Genomic DNA, 14,932 nt, shown 5'->3' with positions numbered 1-14,932 from the left:
AGCCATCCTAAGAATACCATCTTAACCTGTTAGCCTGTGACTGAGTCCCACAGACAAACGTGCATTAAGAAAAGTGGTGCATTTGCCGAACCAAGTTTACTCACCACGAAAACACAGTGACTACAAATTACCAGACGCCTGGCCAGAGGATCACCAGTTGTTATCAGTGTTGAGCAGTCATGCAACACTCATTATTATTCATAATTCAGCAAAAGTAATGGCGCCTTCAAGTTACACTTCAAAAAGACCAAAACTAACATACTATCGCATACATCCTAGCACCATGTTACATAGGCTCACAAAGATAAGGAAACCTCTTTCAGAGGGTAAATGCCAAGAAAGAAAAGAAAAAAAAAAAACTAGATTCACTATTATTCTCCTTTTTATTTCAAGTTAGAGAAGGCACAAATCCAGTAATTGTCTACCAAATTACTGTTCCATGACAGGAATGACAATGGCATCCTGTTTGTGCATGGCCAATTAAGTATTATGCTGCACCTTAGGAACCCAGGGCCATTCACACTTCACCAAGGCTGTGCAATCAAAGTGACGATGCTCATTACAGAGAATATAGGTGTCTTCCTAGGGACAGTGCATAAGCTCTCTGTCCCAACTCTGGATGACTTGCTGTTTCTCCCTTCACATCAGAGACCCCTGAACATTCATGTTTCTCACACACAAATGAAAAATCAAATTTAATGCTACTTCTTCAAAACCACTTTCATCCTCCAATGGTTCTCTATACCAACATCTCTGCTTCTGTCTTCCAACACTGGGTTTGGCATAAGCATTTGCTTATTTCTATCCATTATCATTCCGAATGATACATTCACTACATAAAGAAATGACAATATAATCTCTTTTATGAAATGACAATACAAACAATATCTCACTGAGCGAGGGAGCCATATAGCTCATGTGCACTGGCAAAAAACTCTAAAAATTGCATTTCATGACAGAATGCCAGGGACTTCAGATTATCTACTCAAACCCACGGAGTCTATGGTACCTCAGATAAAATTTCACTTGTAAACTAATAGTAATTCACTGAATGTAGATTAGCAGAGCTAAACAAAGAATTTTCACTTGCAGAATATCAAATGGCTGAGAAGTACCTAAAGAAATGTTCAGCATCCTTAGTCATCAGGGAAATGCAAATCAAAACAACCCTGAGATTTCACCACACACCAGTCAGAATGACTAAGATCAAAAACTCAGGAGAAAACAGATGCTGGCAAGGATGTGGAGAAAAAGGAACACTCCTCCACTGCTGGTGGGGTTGCAAGCTGGTACAACCACTCTGTAAATCAGTCTGGTGGTTCCTCAGAAAACTGGGCATGATACTACTGGAGGACCCCGCTAAACCACTCCTGGGCATATACCCAGAGGATTCCCCAGCATGTAATAAGGACACATACTCCACTATGTTCATAGCAGCCCTATTTATAATAGCCAGAAGCTGGAAAGAACCCAGATATCCCTCAACGGAGGAATGGATACAGAAAATGTGGTATATTTACAATATGGAATACTACTCAACTAATAAAAACAATGAATTCATGAAATTCTTAGGCAAGTGGGTGGAACTGGAGAATGTCATCTTGAGTGAGGTGACCCAATCACAAAAGAACACACATGGTATGCACTCACTGATAAGCAGATATTAGCCCAGAAGCTCGGAATACCCAAGAAACAATTCATATATCAAATGATGCCCAAGAAGAAGGAAGGAGTGGGCCCTGGTCCTGGAAAGGCTCAGTGCAGCAATGTAGGGGAATACCAGGTCAGGGAAGTGGGAAGGGGTGGATGTGGGAACAGTGCCAGGGAAGAGGGCTTATGGGACTTTCGGGGAGGGGGGATCCAGGAAAGAGGAAATCATTTGAAATGTAAATAAAGAATATATCGAATAAAAAAATTTAAAAAAAAACTTGAATACTAAACAGTATCAATTGACCCTTTAATTTTAACTTTAAACCAGTATCTGAGTATCCCATGCTGCAGTTGAGAGTAGTGTGATATCCTATTCAAAGTAGCCGGTAAGTGGCAATTATAACTAAATAGCATTTTTAGCATACTGGCTTAAGAAACCAAGTCTTATATTAATTAGTAACTTTTTCTCTCTTGATGGTCTTCTAAGTCACTGCCAACACTTAAGTTGCAAGCTTTTTCCAACTTACCTAGCAGCTCTCAAGTTACAGCATGTCAAATCTAGAATTTCTAGATAATCACTCCAGTAGACATAAGCAATTTACTGGTGAGAATTTATTAGGTAGCTCAGTAAAAGAACACTTGCCTATCATGCACAAACCTCTAAACTCTAAACCAGCACCTGAAGAAAAAAATCCTACTAAGTACAAATCATATACAAAATTTAAGGCATACTTGAAGTGGAACTTCATAGTTTAATAAGACAAGAGTTAACAAGAGATACTGGGGCTTAGACTAATAGGTAAAATTAAGGGCAACTTTTAAAATTTATTTATTATTTATTGTGGTGCTGGAGATTGATATGTATAATTCTATAGCCATTCCATGAAAAGAATGCAAAGAAAAGTACCCCTAGACATACAATCAACTTGTCAAAAAATAAAGACAAATATGACAAGTGGTGGGAGAAGACAACCTACTTTCACCAAGACAGATTATTCTAGAAGCCCCGTTGCCAGCAGTAAGTATGGGAGGAAAGAGCTAGCAAGGGGCTGGAGAGATGGCTCAGGCTGCCTGTGGCTGGAGGTCATTCCCAGCCCGTGCCGGTCACATGGCTCACACGCACCTATAACTCTACCTCCAGGAGATCTAGCTCCTCCTTTTGCCCTCCATGGGTATACAAGTGCCCTTGTTTGAGTGGCATCCACTCACACACACACCAACACATATGTGTAAACAAACATCTAAAAAAGATAAATCTTTAAGGTGCTAATAAAAATCAGTGCCAGGCATAATGGTTCACACTTATAACCCTATAATTTAAGCACCTAGAAAGCAGAGACTGAAAATTCAAGGCTAGATTAGGCTACATAGTAAGTCTGAGTTCAGAAAGGACCATACAGAAGTTTATTATACAAACACACAGTACCAAAAGCCTCATAATAACTTTTGCAAAATATTATTGAATGGACAGACTTGCTAGCCCTGTCTAATGTTGTTTAGCCAAATGTGTTCTGTTACATGGATTTCTGTATAAATTTAAGCCACAGTTTCTCACATATACAAGTCATATTTTAAGTGCTGAATAGCTGCACAAGGTTATGACATTTGACCATACAAAGAATATACCCAGCATCATAAGCAGTTCCATTAATGTCATTAAAATTTAGACATTCTATAAGTTAGTACTACAAAAAGAGAAGCAGGAAAATCAAAGCACCAAAAGCATGCCATTAATACTGAGATGTGTTCAGCAAGGTCTAGAGCATATACTTCTTAACCTTCCTAATGATGTGACCCTTTAAGATCCACAACCATAAACTTATTTTGTTCCTACTTTATAACTGTAACTTTGCTACTGTTATGAATCATAAATATCTGATATGCAACCCAAGGGGTCAAAACACAAAAGTTGAGAACCACTGCCCTAGCAGGTAGGAAATTACATGGGGGGAAAATAAGAAGTCAATAAAGAGAAGGGAAACCTAACAAGATGTGTATCATCAACAAAGCACAATATGTGGTCTAAAATTGGTAGGACCTGGATTCTAAGATTACAATTTTTAAAAAATAATGGGGGGAGAGAGGGGGTGTTCACATGAGATACCAAGCATGTGAAGGTCAAAGGGCAACTTGCTGAAGTTGGTTTTCTACTTCCACTGTGTGGATTCTAGGGATGAAACCCAGGTAATCAGGCTTGGCTGCAGGCACCTTCACAGGTTGAACCCTCTCACTGGCCCATGATTTTAAAGTTTCAAAAAAAAAAATAATTTTTGTCATCAGGGAAATCTTAACACCAAGTAGACAACCAGTGGAAGGAACCAGATTGGTCCAAACTTACAATTCAAGTGAAATGAGTTATTTTGAGTGTTGGTAATTGCTTTGGTTTAGACATGGGAATAAAGGCTCAGAGTCAGGATAGTGGGAAGGTGAGGCCTACTGGAAGAATTTAAGCCGTTTGGGGTATGCTCCTAACAGAAATACTAGGACTTCAGCTTCTTCTGTACTTCCCAGCTACAAAGAGGGAGACTCTCATCCTCCACTACATGCCTTCCTGGCATGATCTACTTGGCCATCGCAGGCCCAGTGCAAGAGAAACAAGGATCATGGACCCGAAGCTCTGAAACCGTGAGCCAAAACAACAAACCTTTTCTCTCTTTTAAAGTTATCCCAGATCACAGTACTGGAAAGTACTGGAAAACCATCACAATTATGCTGGTCTAACTTCTGAGAGTTTTCAATTTGACATAAGATTTTACTATAAAATCTTACAACAGGCAGGGCAGTGGTGGTGCATGCCTTTAATCCCAGAACTTAAGAGGCAGAGACAGGTGGATTTCTGAGTTCTGAGTCCAGCCCAGCCTGGTCTACAGAGTGAGTTCCAGGACAGCCAGGGCTACACAGAGAAACCCTGTCTAGGTAAATGAGAGAGAGAGAGAGAGAGAGAGAGAGAGAGAGAGAGAGAGAGAGAGAGAGAGAGAGAGAGAAGAAAAGAAAATCTTACAATGGCATGTTTTAAGTGAATCTGCTTGAAAATCTCCAACCACCCATGCTATGCACATCTTAAGATACTCAGCTAGTTCAAAAGCAAAGCTCCTTCTTTTACATGTATAGATAAAAATTAATTTATAGGATTTGACACTTAAAAAATATTTGGCACTGATTAAAATTCACTCAAGGTTTTGCTAAATGCTTATTATAAAGCAACCACTGTATAGACAGGATGGTAACTCACATCTTTAATCCTAGCACTCAGAAGGCTGAGGCAAGCCTGGCAGCGGTGGCGCATGCCTTTAATCCCAGCACTTGGGAGGCAGAGCCAGGAGGATTTCTGAGTTCGAGACCAGCCTGGTCTACAGAATGAGTTCCAGGACAGCCAGGGCTACACAGAGAAACCTTGTCTCAAAAAAAATAAATAAATAAAAATAAATAAATAAATAAATAAATAAGAAGCCTGAGGCAGGAGGATCACCTGAGTTTAAAACTATCCTGAACTAACACAGCAAGTTGAAACTCTGTCTGAAGAAATAAAACAAAGGCAGGCAGCACTGTGCTTCTACAAAAACACTTTTTAAAAGGTATGCAGAGGCTCATGCCTGGAATCCTATTACTCAGTAAGGTGAGGCAAGATTGAGAGTTCAAGACCAGCCTGGGCTACATAGTGAATTTCAGTCCAGTTTAGGCAACTGAGCTAAGACACTGTCTTCAAAACCAAACAAAAATAAAAAAGGTCTAAATTATATAGTATTAACCAATTTTTTTTGTATTACATTTCTTTCAATTTTCTTTCCAGTACTGGAGATTAAATGAAAGTCCTCAAATATATACTCTACTAGAGTCATCTCCCCAGTCTCACTTTCTATAACTGGGCTTTATGTTAATGCAATGGTTAACTTTAATGAGTACCAGAATCACCTGGATGTTGTAAGCACCAAGATTGCTGGGCCCAACCCCAGAGTTTCACATTCCTAGGTATGGAGTGGAGGCTGAGGTTTTGTGCTTCCAACAGGTTCCTAGCTAACACTGCTTCCTCCAGTCCATCACTGTGTTATACCAGCTGCTGTCACTGAGAGCAGTTTCTCAGTAGTCTTGTCACAGCTGCACCGTATGGGACAATCCTCTAGATAATTGTTTCAATAATGCTTTGAAGACTTTTTAATTTTTTAAATAATATGTATGTGTGAGGGCAGATGAATTCAGATACCTATGGATGCCACAGACCCCCCCCAGAGCTGGAGTTACAGGCAGCAATGAGCTGCCCAATGTGGGTGCTGGGAATTGAACTCTGGTCCTCCACTACAGAATGTGTGCGTTTAACCGATAAGCCATCTCTCCAGACTTTCAGCAATGCTTTAATTCTCCCTTATAAAACTGGAGTAAAGATCCACCTCCCCCAAAATAGGGCTTATCAGGCTAAGAATTTGGAATTTTTTTTTAAAACCCAGTTACTTGTAAACCATCTTGCTCATTATGGGTAAAACCAATTGCTGCAAAGGAAACAGAAACTTAAAAAACATGACCAGAAGACGCAGGGAGCTAGCTCAGTGGCAGCATGCAAAGCCCTGGTTTGAACCTCCAGTATGGGATGGGAGGAGGGAAAGACCTCCAAATTCAGTCACTTAAAAATAACAAGCATTCTGAAGATCTACACTTAGTTTGGGATTTTTAATTTCTGTGAAGCAAAGTAGTGTTTTATCATTACCTAGGAAACAACCAAAACTTTCACTTTTTTCTGGGGAAATGTTGAGACTTTTATTATATCCAAATGCTGTAAAAAATGACTAAAACTTCAAGGAACGGGGGATGTTTGGACACTTAGAAGTTCCACCATGCTGCCATTTTGTTCTATGGCACAGATTCTAAGAAAACCATACTGTGAGCTTTCATCATTCTCATCCCATAATGTCTTTTCTTCAAATATGTATGCAAGGAACATATTCCAACTACCAATGTACTCGATGTTTACTGTGTGCCAAGGCCCAGTGACTACCAAAGCATTTAATCCTTTTATTCAACAATCTCCTACAGTAGCTATGATCCTCAGCTTATAAATGAAGGAGCTAAGAAACAGATATTAAACTGACCAAGTCTAGTAAGTAGGTTGTGTTATCAAGCAGGGGCTTGTGTGGCCATTATCAATGATATACTGCATCTCAACGAATCTCTACTCAGTAAGAATGGCATACACATCATTTCCCTCAATCTTCCCAAGCTATGTGAGTCTACATAAACTTAAAAAACGTGAAACATTGACAAATTCCAATGGATTTGCTCAGAGCTATATGTATAATGAAAATGCCAAGATTTAACACTAACTCTGAACTTCATGTTTTTAGTAGTACAATGATTCTTCTCCAAATCTATCCTCTTTAAATACCTCTGTACTTTGAATTTGCATAAAATTGAAACAATCTCTGGCTGCAGTCTATTGGGAATATTTTTGGTCTTCAAGTATTTTAATATTAATTTGTGAATTTTTTTGGTATCATTGGTCAAATAAAAAAATTTGAGTATTCTACATCAATACTATCCATTTCCAGAATATCCTGCAAAAAATGAAACTTTAATATAGTGTGTGATAGTACATGCTGATAATCCCAGGCAGCACCCAGAAGGTACATACATAGACCTAATTTCAGAAAAACAGTAATAAAAAACTGAACTTCAAATGATAGTCTAACACAAGACTCCAAGTTGCATTAATTTATTTTGAAGAAACATTTTTGTGTTTTGTTACCGCTAAAATCATTGTTTATATGATAAAACCATTACATTAAATAGAACACTGAAATACTATACTAGATTTCTCTCATGGCCACTATAAACAATTAAACTCTTCTAAACAAGCCATTCTGGTAAGTGGTTTATTTTCATTTGCAGTGCTAGGACTCAAACCAGAGCCTTGTACCTGACAGGCAAGCACCCATCGTACCCATAATCCCAGCTCCTACCAAAACCTTCTACATTGCGTGCCCTTTACTCTTGTCCTTAAGCCATCGTCCAGGTACCTACAGACTAGTCATTGACGTCCATCTGCACATCCTAACACTGCAGTTTTAGGCTTCCTCTAAGGACTTTATGATTATTAATGAATCTATAAACCATAACATTTATAATCTATTTCAGCATAAGCTTGGATATATGACCCTTTAAATATCAAAGGATATTTTAAAACTTTGCTCCACAGTAGTAATTTGAATTTAAAATGTTTAATCCAATTAGTTCTTTGTATAAACCAACTCATTTACAATACAGTTAACTATTTTAGAAATATACTTTAGATGCTGGAGATGTAGTTCATTGATGATTGCTTAACACACATGGGGCCCAGAGTCTGATCCATGACACTTTAAAAAGACAAATATACTTTGAAAAATGGTACTTTTAACTTAAAATTAAAAACCTACATAGATTCATTAGCTTATGTGATTAATAGCTCTAATTAATAGGTGATAGAAATTTTGAAATGGCTCATATAAATACAATGTTATGCAACGGCCATTTTGCTGTTCTATAAATAAGGATAACATGGACTCGCTGGTCCAATTCTAAGGTACAAAACAAGGGTCAAGAGCTAGTTAGCACAAACTTTGTTTTGAGACAGGGACTCTTTATGTATCCCTGGCTGTCCTTGAACTCAGAGATCTGCCTCCAAAGTGTTGGGATTAAAGGCAGAGTGAAAACTGACTTAGAATTGGGGAAGACAAGTTTTATTATCTCTGGACTTAGGGATTTGGGAGAGGGTACTGAATTCAGTGTAAGTAAAAGGGGTGTGGGGAGGGAAGGGGGACTCCCAGAAAACAGCCTTCTGTGGAAACCTCACCAGAGAAAATCCAAGCTAGTATAAAACTAAATATCCCAGCTGACAAAAAGTTCTTCTTACACATCTAATTAAAAGCTGCAGAAGTGGGAAGACACATAAACTCAAAGTGAGACTGCTATCCTAATGCCTCCAGTTGTTTATCGATAACTATTCTCCAGAGCTCTATAAATATCAATACTCTAGGTGACCGTTCCTAGAGCAGGTACATTTGACATGGAAGCACCACTGGCTGCTACTTCATCTTGTAACAAGAATCAAAGTTCCAAAAATTCACCTGTGTCGCTGAAGAAAAAAAAAAATGTAAAAGCTCAAAAACCAAACTGAGTCCTATTAGCAAAGTACACTTCCTTTGGTGATTTCAGAACAAACAGCTGTTGGCTCCAAACATAGGAAAAACACTGATTTGCTATATGTGATTACTGCAAGTCTTCCTGGGGAGAAAAATTAAAGCTCTCCCCTCCTTGTAATTTCATTTTGTATTTATTACAGTAGAAACAGCACCAGTTAATTGTCTTAAAATGGCTTGGCTATTTCTCTGGTTCATTTTCCAGGATCCTGATTCCTATCTGCACTACTGTACCATTTCTTCCTACAACCAGAGCTAGGTTCTGAGAATACTGTTCAACCGATTAACAAAAAATTAAAGCTCAGAGCACAGATGGAAAGGTACCTTACATTTTCATTCCACAGCGCATAAGGTGATTATAAAGCTTTCATTTCTCCCAAAATGCTACAAAAATATATGAAAAAAAAAATCCGTCTCCATCCAGTAAATAGTAAGAAAACAAGTATCTTTTAACTAGATTATTTAGAGACTATGTATTACAGTAACTCCCTCTAACTGAATTCACCACCACTTTCTCTATAAATCCATTCATGTCTTCAAGCATATGTTTTTAGTCAACATACCCATATTTACATCAGTCATGTTTTTAGGTTCAAGTAACAGAGCGCTTCTGACAATGAACTATTTCTACAATAGCTCCAAGACCCAAAAGTTGTTTTAAACCTGTGTAAACAGATGCATAGCTATTTCTAAAGACTATACACCAAAACATGCTTGTCAGGAAAACTAACCCATGCATTTGAATATACCCCAAATATTTTAATTAATGCTAGACCAACTAAACATTTTCTAGAATTAAAGAGATAGCATTAAATTGTTTCCAGAATAATGTTAAAAACCACCTGGTCAAAATCTCCAAAAATAATAATACTTTCTTCTTATTCCATCATGTTCAACTTAACTGTGTGTACATGTGTACACACTAATCTACCTTAACATTTCCAATCATTAGCATTTTGTGTTTACAAAGCCTTGTTTGCAATTTCTTGGCAAAGGCTTCCCCACCAAAAGATACAAGCACAAAACACTAGGCATACACTCTTCAAAGTTTTATTTCACTAACTTCAGGTCAAATTTCAACAAAATTGTTTTCTGGTCAATTACCAGCTTTTTTTTTTTTTTTTTTTTTTGGCTCCCCAAAATGCGGTAGTACCAAAAGATTTGTGGGTCAGGGAGAAGAGACCACTTTAAGAAGCATTGCATTTACTCATCTTCCACAAGGCAACAGAGTTGGGTATCTGACTGTTCAACAAACAAAGCTTTAACAGCATCCATGAGGGCAGACAGGCAAACCAGGCTGTAGACACTCTTCATTCAGCTTGTCAGAAATCAGACCAAGGAAAACCTATTCCACACCAACATAAAAGGTACTGCCATTCATCTCTTCTTTTTCTGTTGCCGCAACATTTTTCTCCTTTTAATTATCATATCATGTAGTTTCTCAAGTCCTTCCTTTAGCCCATCGCCTATGATTGCACAGGTGGGCTGCAAATGCCAAGGCGTGGACGAGCTCAGTTCCCCCGTTGCTAACAACTTCTCAATCTCTGAGAGAGAGAGCGAGTTCCTCAGGTCTTGTTTGTTAGCGACTATAAGCACAGGGACCCCCTGATTTTCTGATATCCTAGTTATTTTATGAAGTTCAGTTTTGGCTTCTTCCATCCTCTCAACGTCGACAGAGTCCACCACAAACACAATGCCGTCTGTGCATCGGGTATATGACTTCCACAGTGGTCTTAATTTCTCTTGACCACCTACATCCCAGAAGTGAAAAGTGACTGTTTTGGAATTGCCCAAGGTTACCTTAATTTTCTCAGTGTTAAATCCTTTGGTAGGTACGGTATTTACAAATTCGTTGAACTGCAGCCTGTATAAAACTGTTGTCTTTCCAGCGCAGTCCAAACCCAGAATAACAATGTGAAAGGATTGAAAGGATGGCAGGCTGGACAGGATGGAAGTCTGGTCTGACAGTCCATTCCCCATTTCCAGCTGCAAATGGTGTCCCAAGCTGAACGTGTTCTTCTTTTCTGCTTACAATTTCCCTTCCTGGGTGATCGAGCTACGCGATTGCTGGGGAGGAAATGAGTTAAGTTATTACTGTGAGCACATTAAAAATGGGGTTTCTCTACTTTCGCCAAAAATAAGCACATGTGGGACTTAATAAAACTTGCTATGGGTAAACATACCAGATGAGATAGTAAATGTACTACTCAATCCAAAATAAACGATGAATAACTGTCACCGAAAGGCTTTCTTTGATTCACTCTAACAGCAGTAACGTGTACTTTTCTCTGTTCTCTACGGTCCCCGAACCTCAAAAGCTCATTCTAAAGACAACCCAGGCACCACTCTCTGGTGCCCGACACCGTATCCACCACTAAAATGCCTTTTCTTGGCCGAAAACTCAAAACAGGCAGCCCTCCCTATCTGGGAGATCTAACCCGGCACGTCTCACCCGGTACCCAGGCTCACTTTCCTGGCTCCGTCCCCGATACCAAAGCTCTCACCTCCCGGGCTGGAGTCGGGATTCCAATGGGGTAACATCGGCTGGTAGTTCTCCGCGCGAGGAACGCGCCACAGCTCCTCCCAACCGAGACCTCTGCGCCGCTCTGGCTGCCGCCCCACAGGGAAGCCCAGACGCCTTCTCTGGCCACGCCCACCCTCACGGCCCACCCAGGCCCCGCGATCCCATTGGTCAGCGTGGCAAGGCGGCCATGCCACGCCCGCCCAGGCGCCCTAATTGGCGAGGGTGCCTGCCACTCCCAGGTCGGCAGCTCCAAGGCTCGCTCTCGGCCCTTCGGCACCACCTGTTGCCCTAAGTGGGAAAGGAGGCAATGCGGAGGACGCCCAGCCCCGGCCGCAGGTTCGGCCGCCCCGGGCACCTGCAGCACGGGCCACAGTGACGCGGCCCTATACGGCGGGAGCCGCCCACAGCGCCCCAGCTCGCCGTGCGCCGGGGCTCGCTGGGCCGCGCCAGCCCCTCCGGACGGCGAGCCGCTCGCGCACTAGCGCGTCCACCCGTTGGCCTCTTGTCCGGCATAACCCCGCGCCACTCACCTGGAGGACGGTCCTCCGTCGTCCCGCCTCCACGGCTGTCAGCCGCCGGGGAGTCTGTCCCCGGGCAGCGGCGAGGCCTGACGGCGGCCGGGCCGACGCCGCGCGCCAGCCGGGCTAACGGTGCTCGCCAGCCTCGCTACGGGCCGCGGCTCCGCCCCTCGCGCCGCGCTTGCCCGCGGGGGTCGCGCGCGCGCTTGCCCGCCGCGTCTCCTAGCAACGCCCAAACAAGGTCACGTTCCAACCCCTTTCGGCGCCGGGCGCGGGCGCAGACGGGCGGGGCTTCGGCCGCCGTTTCTAGGTCTTTCTGTGGCCCCAGGCTGGGTGCGGGAGGGCGTCGCCGGTACCGCCCCTCTTCCTGTCACCCAAGGGCGGCCCCTGGGCGGCGGCGATGATTCAGGGTCCGGGACGAGGACACTAGCCGGGTGGGTCCCTTACGTCACGTCATAAGGCAGCCTGGGGGAGTCTGCGCGGCTGTCTCTGAGGGTAACCCACCTTTTGTAAGCCAAGCATTACCTCCTAAGAGAGTCCAGCTACACCCCACAAGTTGGAACTGGAACCAATGCCCCTATTACGGAGGAAGAAACGCACTTTGGAAATGCTACATATTTCCAGAAAAACTGATGATGAAGCTTCAGCTGGTAACTTAGGACTGTAGTGGTTAAGAACATTGGGTTGCATAATGTAATAGTGTCCCACTATGTTTGGCTGAAGGAGGCAAACCGTCATTTGGTGAATATTCCAGTCTTTATAAAACAGAATGAACCAAATTGGTCATGACCCAATCATAAAATGTGACCATCAATCCTTTAAATATATTTATAAAAACAAAGAAAGGATATTTTAAAGCTTGGTAGAACCCACAGGAATTTTTTTATCTGGAAGACTATAATAATAGTGCACTTTAAAAACAACAAAACAGAAAACAAAAAAATAATAGTGCACTTTTTTGTTTTGCTTTGTTTTGTTTTTTGGGGCTTTTTTTTTTTTTCCAGACAGGGTTTCTCTGTAAAGCCCTGGCTGTCCTAGAACTCACTCTGTAGACCAGGCTGGCCATAATAGTGCACTTTAAAAGTGTATTTTAAACCAGATTCTGGCCAAGCACTTGGGAGGCAGAAGAAGGCAGATCTGGATGCTTCAGGGCCAGCCTGGTCTACATAGAGAGTTGCAGGCCAGCCAAGGCTACTTAGTGAAACCCTGACTCAAAAAATAAACAAAAAATTTTAAAAAATAAAATTATAGATTCCAAGTTCCCTTAGAAATTTCCTGATCTCAAAATAACCATAGTCAGTGGTATTTATTTTAGGAATAACAGAAAGGGTTGGGCCTGTTTCTGTTGTTTGTCTTTGTGGCTTTGATTTTCTGTTGTTTAGTTTGGGGGGCTCTTTTGTTTTTGCTTGTTTGTTTGTTTGTTTTTATTTTGGCATTTTTGGATTTGGTTTTTTTGAGACAGGGTTTCTCTGTAAAGCCCTGGCTGTCCTGGAACTCACTCTATAGACCAGGCTGGCCTCAAACTCAGAATTCTGCCGGCCTCTGTCTCCCAGAGTGTTGGGATTACAGGCATGGACCACCACCACCAGGTGGGGTTTTTGATTTTTCAAGACAGGATTTCTCTACATAGCCCTGGACCAGGCTGGCCTCAAACTCAGAAATTTGCCTGCCTCTGCCTCCTGAGTACAGGGTTTAAAGGTGTGTACCAACCCTCACCAGCACTCACTTTATTTCTATTGTTTTTACTAGCTGATATAAAAATCTAAGGAATAATAACCATAGCGCCTAGCTTTAAGACAGCATCATTAATTTAGGAAGAAAAAGCTAGGAATCTCAAGTGACATATTCTATAAAGTTATTGAATGTAATCTGAGCTAAAGATTGTAATTAAGTATGGGATCTTATTAGCCATTTACAGTTATTAACCTAAAAAGTGAGTAGTGCAAGAACTGCTCTCCTTGGGAATTTTAACAGGGATTTTTTTTTTTTATGAAGATGGAATTGCTTGCAAAACTCCTTACATAATTTAAGGTAAAAACTGTACCATTTACAGTAGTTTTGAGATCAAGACCCTGCAGGTGTTTCATGCTCAGTTGCATGTTTGCAGTCTTAGAAGCAGAGCAGGTGAGATCTGACAACACTGAGACTCCAGCCTTGCAGAAAACATCTTGCAGGACTGCACTTCACTGTGTGACTCTGAGCTTTTGACTAGAACAGTCACTAGCAGCCTACAGCCTGTGAGTTGAATTTGAGAGATAAGAATTTTTCATGTGTCTTAAAGAACTCCAACAGAAAGAGAAACCACCCGTGCCCCTACAAAGCTTCAAGTATTTAGCCTCTACAGCTGTATAGAAAATGTCTGGTATGCGTAATCTATAAGCAATAATAACCATATAAAAAACAGCAGCAAATGATTAAAAAGCCACAAAATTTCTGATCCCACTCTTCACTTTGCTGCACAGAGCCCATTTAGGTATTTTACTTAGGTGCTATTTGTTCCAGAAGGACGTTACCTTTGGGCTGTAGTTCAAAAACTGTACCGCTGCACCCTAAGGTGCCCTGGAGAACATCTGGAGGGTCTGTGGAAGATTTTATTTTTTGAGGCCAACACTGCCATCTGTTGAACTGTGTTTGAAACTACAACTGTTAAGTTTGTATCTACCTAAATAAGTGCAAGGTTGAAACTCCTGAGACACTGATGAGAAGGTTGGGAAGACATTAGCAGCAGAGAACTTCCACTTTTTAGTTTCAGTTCTTCAGAATCAGCTCAAGACCTCTCCAATCAGAACCATCCAAAGAGGAAGCAGTGATTTATGATCATATTTGAGTAGGTGTTCTGAGACAAGCCATCTTGAGCAACTTTTTAAAATGTATAAAGTTTGCCATTCCATATTGCTGGTGAACTGACACTTTTTGCATTTTTAACCACATCTCCAACCTCAAAGCAGTTCTGATGTTTCTACTGTCTCTGAGACAGAAAACGTGAGGGACCATTGCTGATGTTCTTGGAATTTCTCAATGTACCCTGAGAATTCCCCTCTTGTCCTGACAGAGATAGGGAGAAGGTCAGTGGT

The 14,932-nt window shown here is 41.3% G+C and overlaps 1 protein-coding gene across 2 annotated transcripts; it reads right to left on the bottom strand.

The window, feature by feature from the left end:
- Positions 1 to 7,335: 7,335 nt before the first annotated feature.
- Arl4a (ADP ribosylation factor like GTPase 4A) lies at positions 7,336 to 11,967 on the bottom strand. 2 transcript variants are annotated; one of them, XM_052185923.1, is made up of 2 exons: positions 11,871 to 11,967; positions 7,336 to 10,883 (listed from the first exon to the last, which is right to left on the bottom strand). In XM_052185923.1, the coding sequence occupies exon 2, from the start codon at positions 10,794 to 10,796 to the stop codon at positions 10,194 to 10,196; it is 603 nt and encodes a 200-aa protein (XP_052041883.1). In that variant the 5' UTR covers positions 10,797 to 10,883; positions 11,871 to 11,967; the 3' UTR covers positions 7,336 to 10,193. The 2 variants fall into 2 exon arrangements, with proteins under 2 accessions (XP_052041883.1, XP_052041882.1); XM_052185922.1 differs by lacking the exon at positions 11,871 to 11,967 and adding an exon at positions 11,321 to 11,447.
- Between the last annotated feature and the right edge of the window lie 2,965 nt (positions 11,968 to 14,932).

Source organism: Apodemus sylvaticus, chromosome 6 (assembly GCF_947179515.1).
Source record: "Apodemus sylvaticus chromosome 6, mApoSyl1.1, whole genome shotgun sequence".
NCBI lineage: Eukaryota > Metazoa > Chordata > Mammalia > Rodentia > Muridae > Apodemus > Apodemus sylvaticus.
This window is presented reverse-complemented; position numbering and strand designations above follow the sequence as displayed.

Coding starts and splice junctions, on each gene's coding strand:
- Arl4a (XM_052185923.1), bottom strand. CDS start 10,796: ATGGGGAATGGACTGTCAGACCAGACTTCCATCCTGTCCAGCCTGCCA.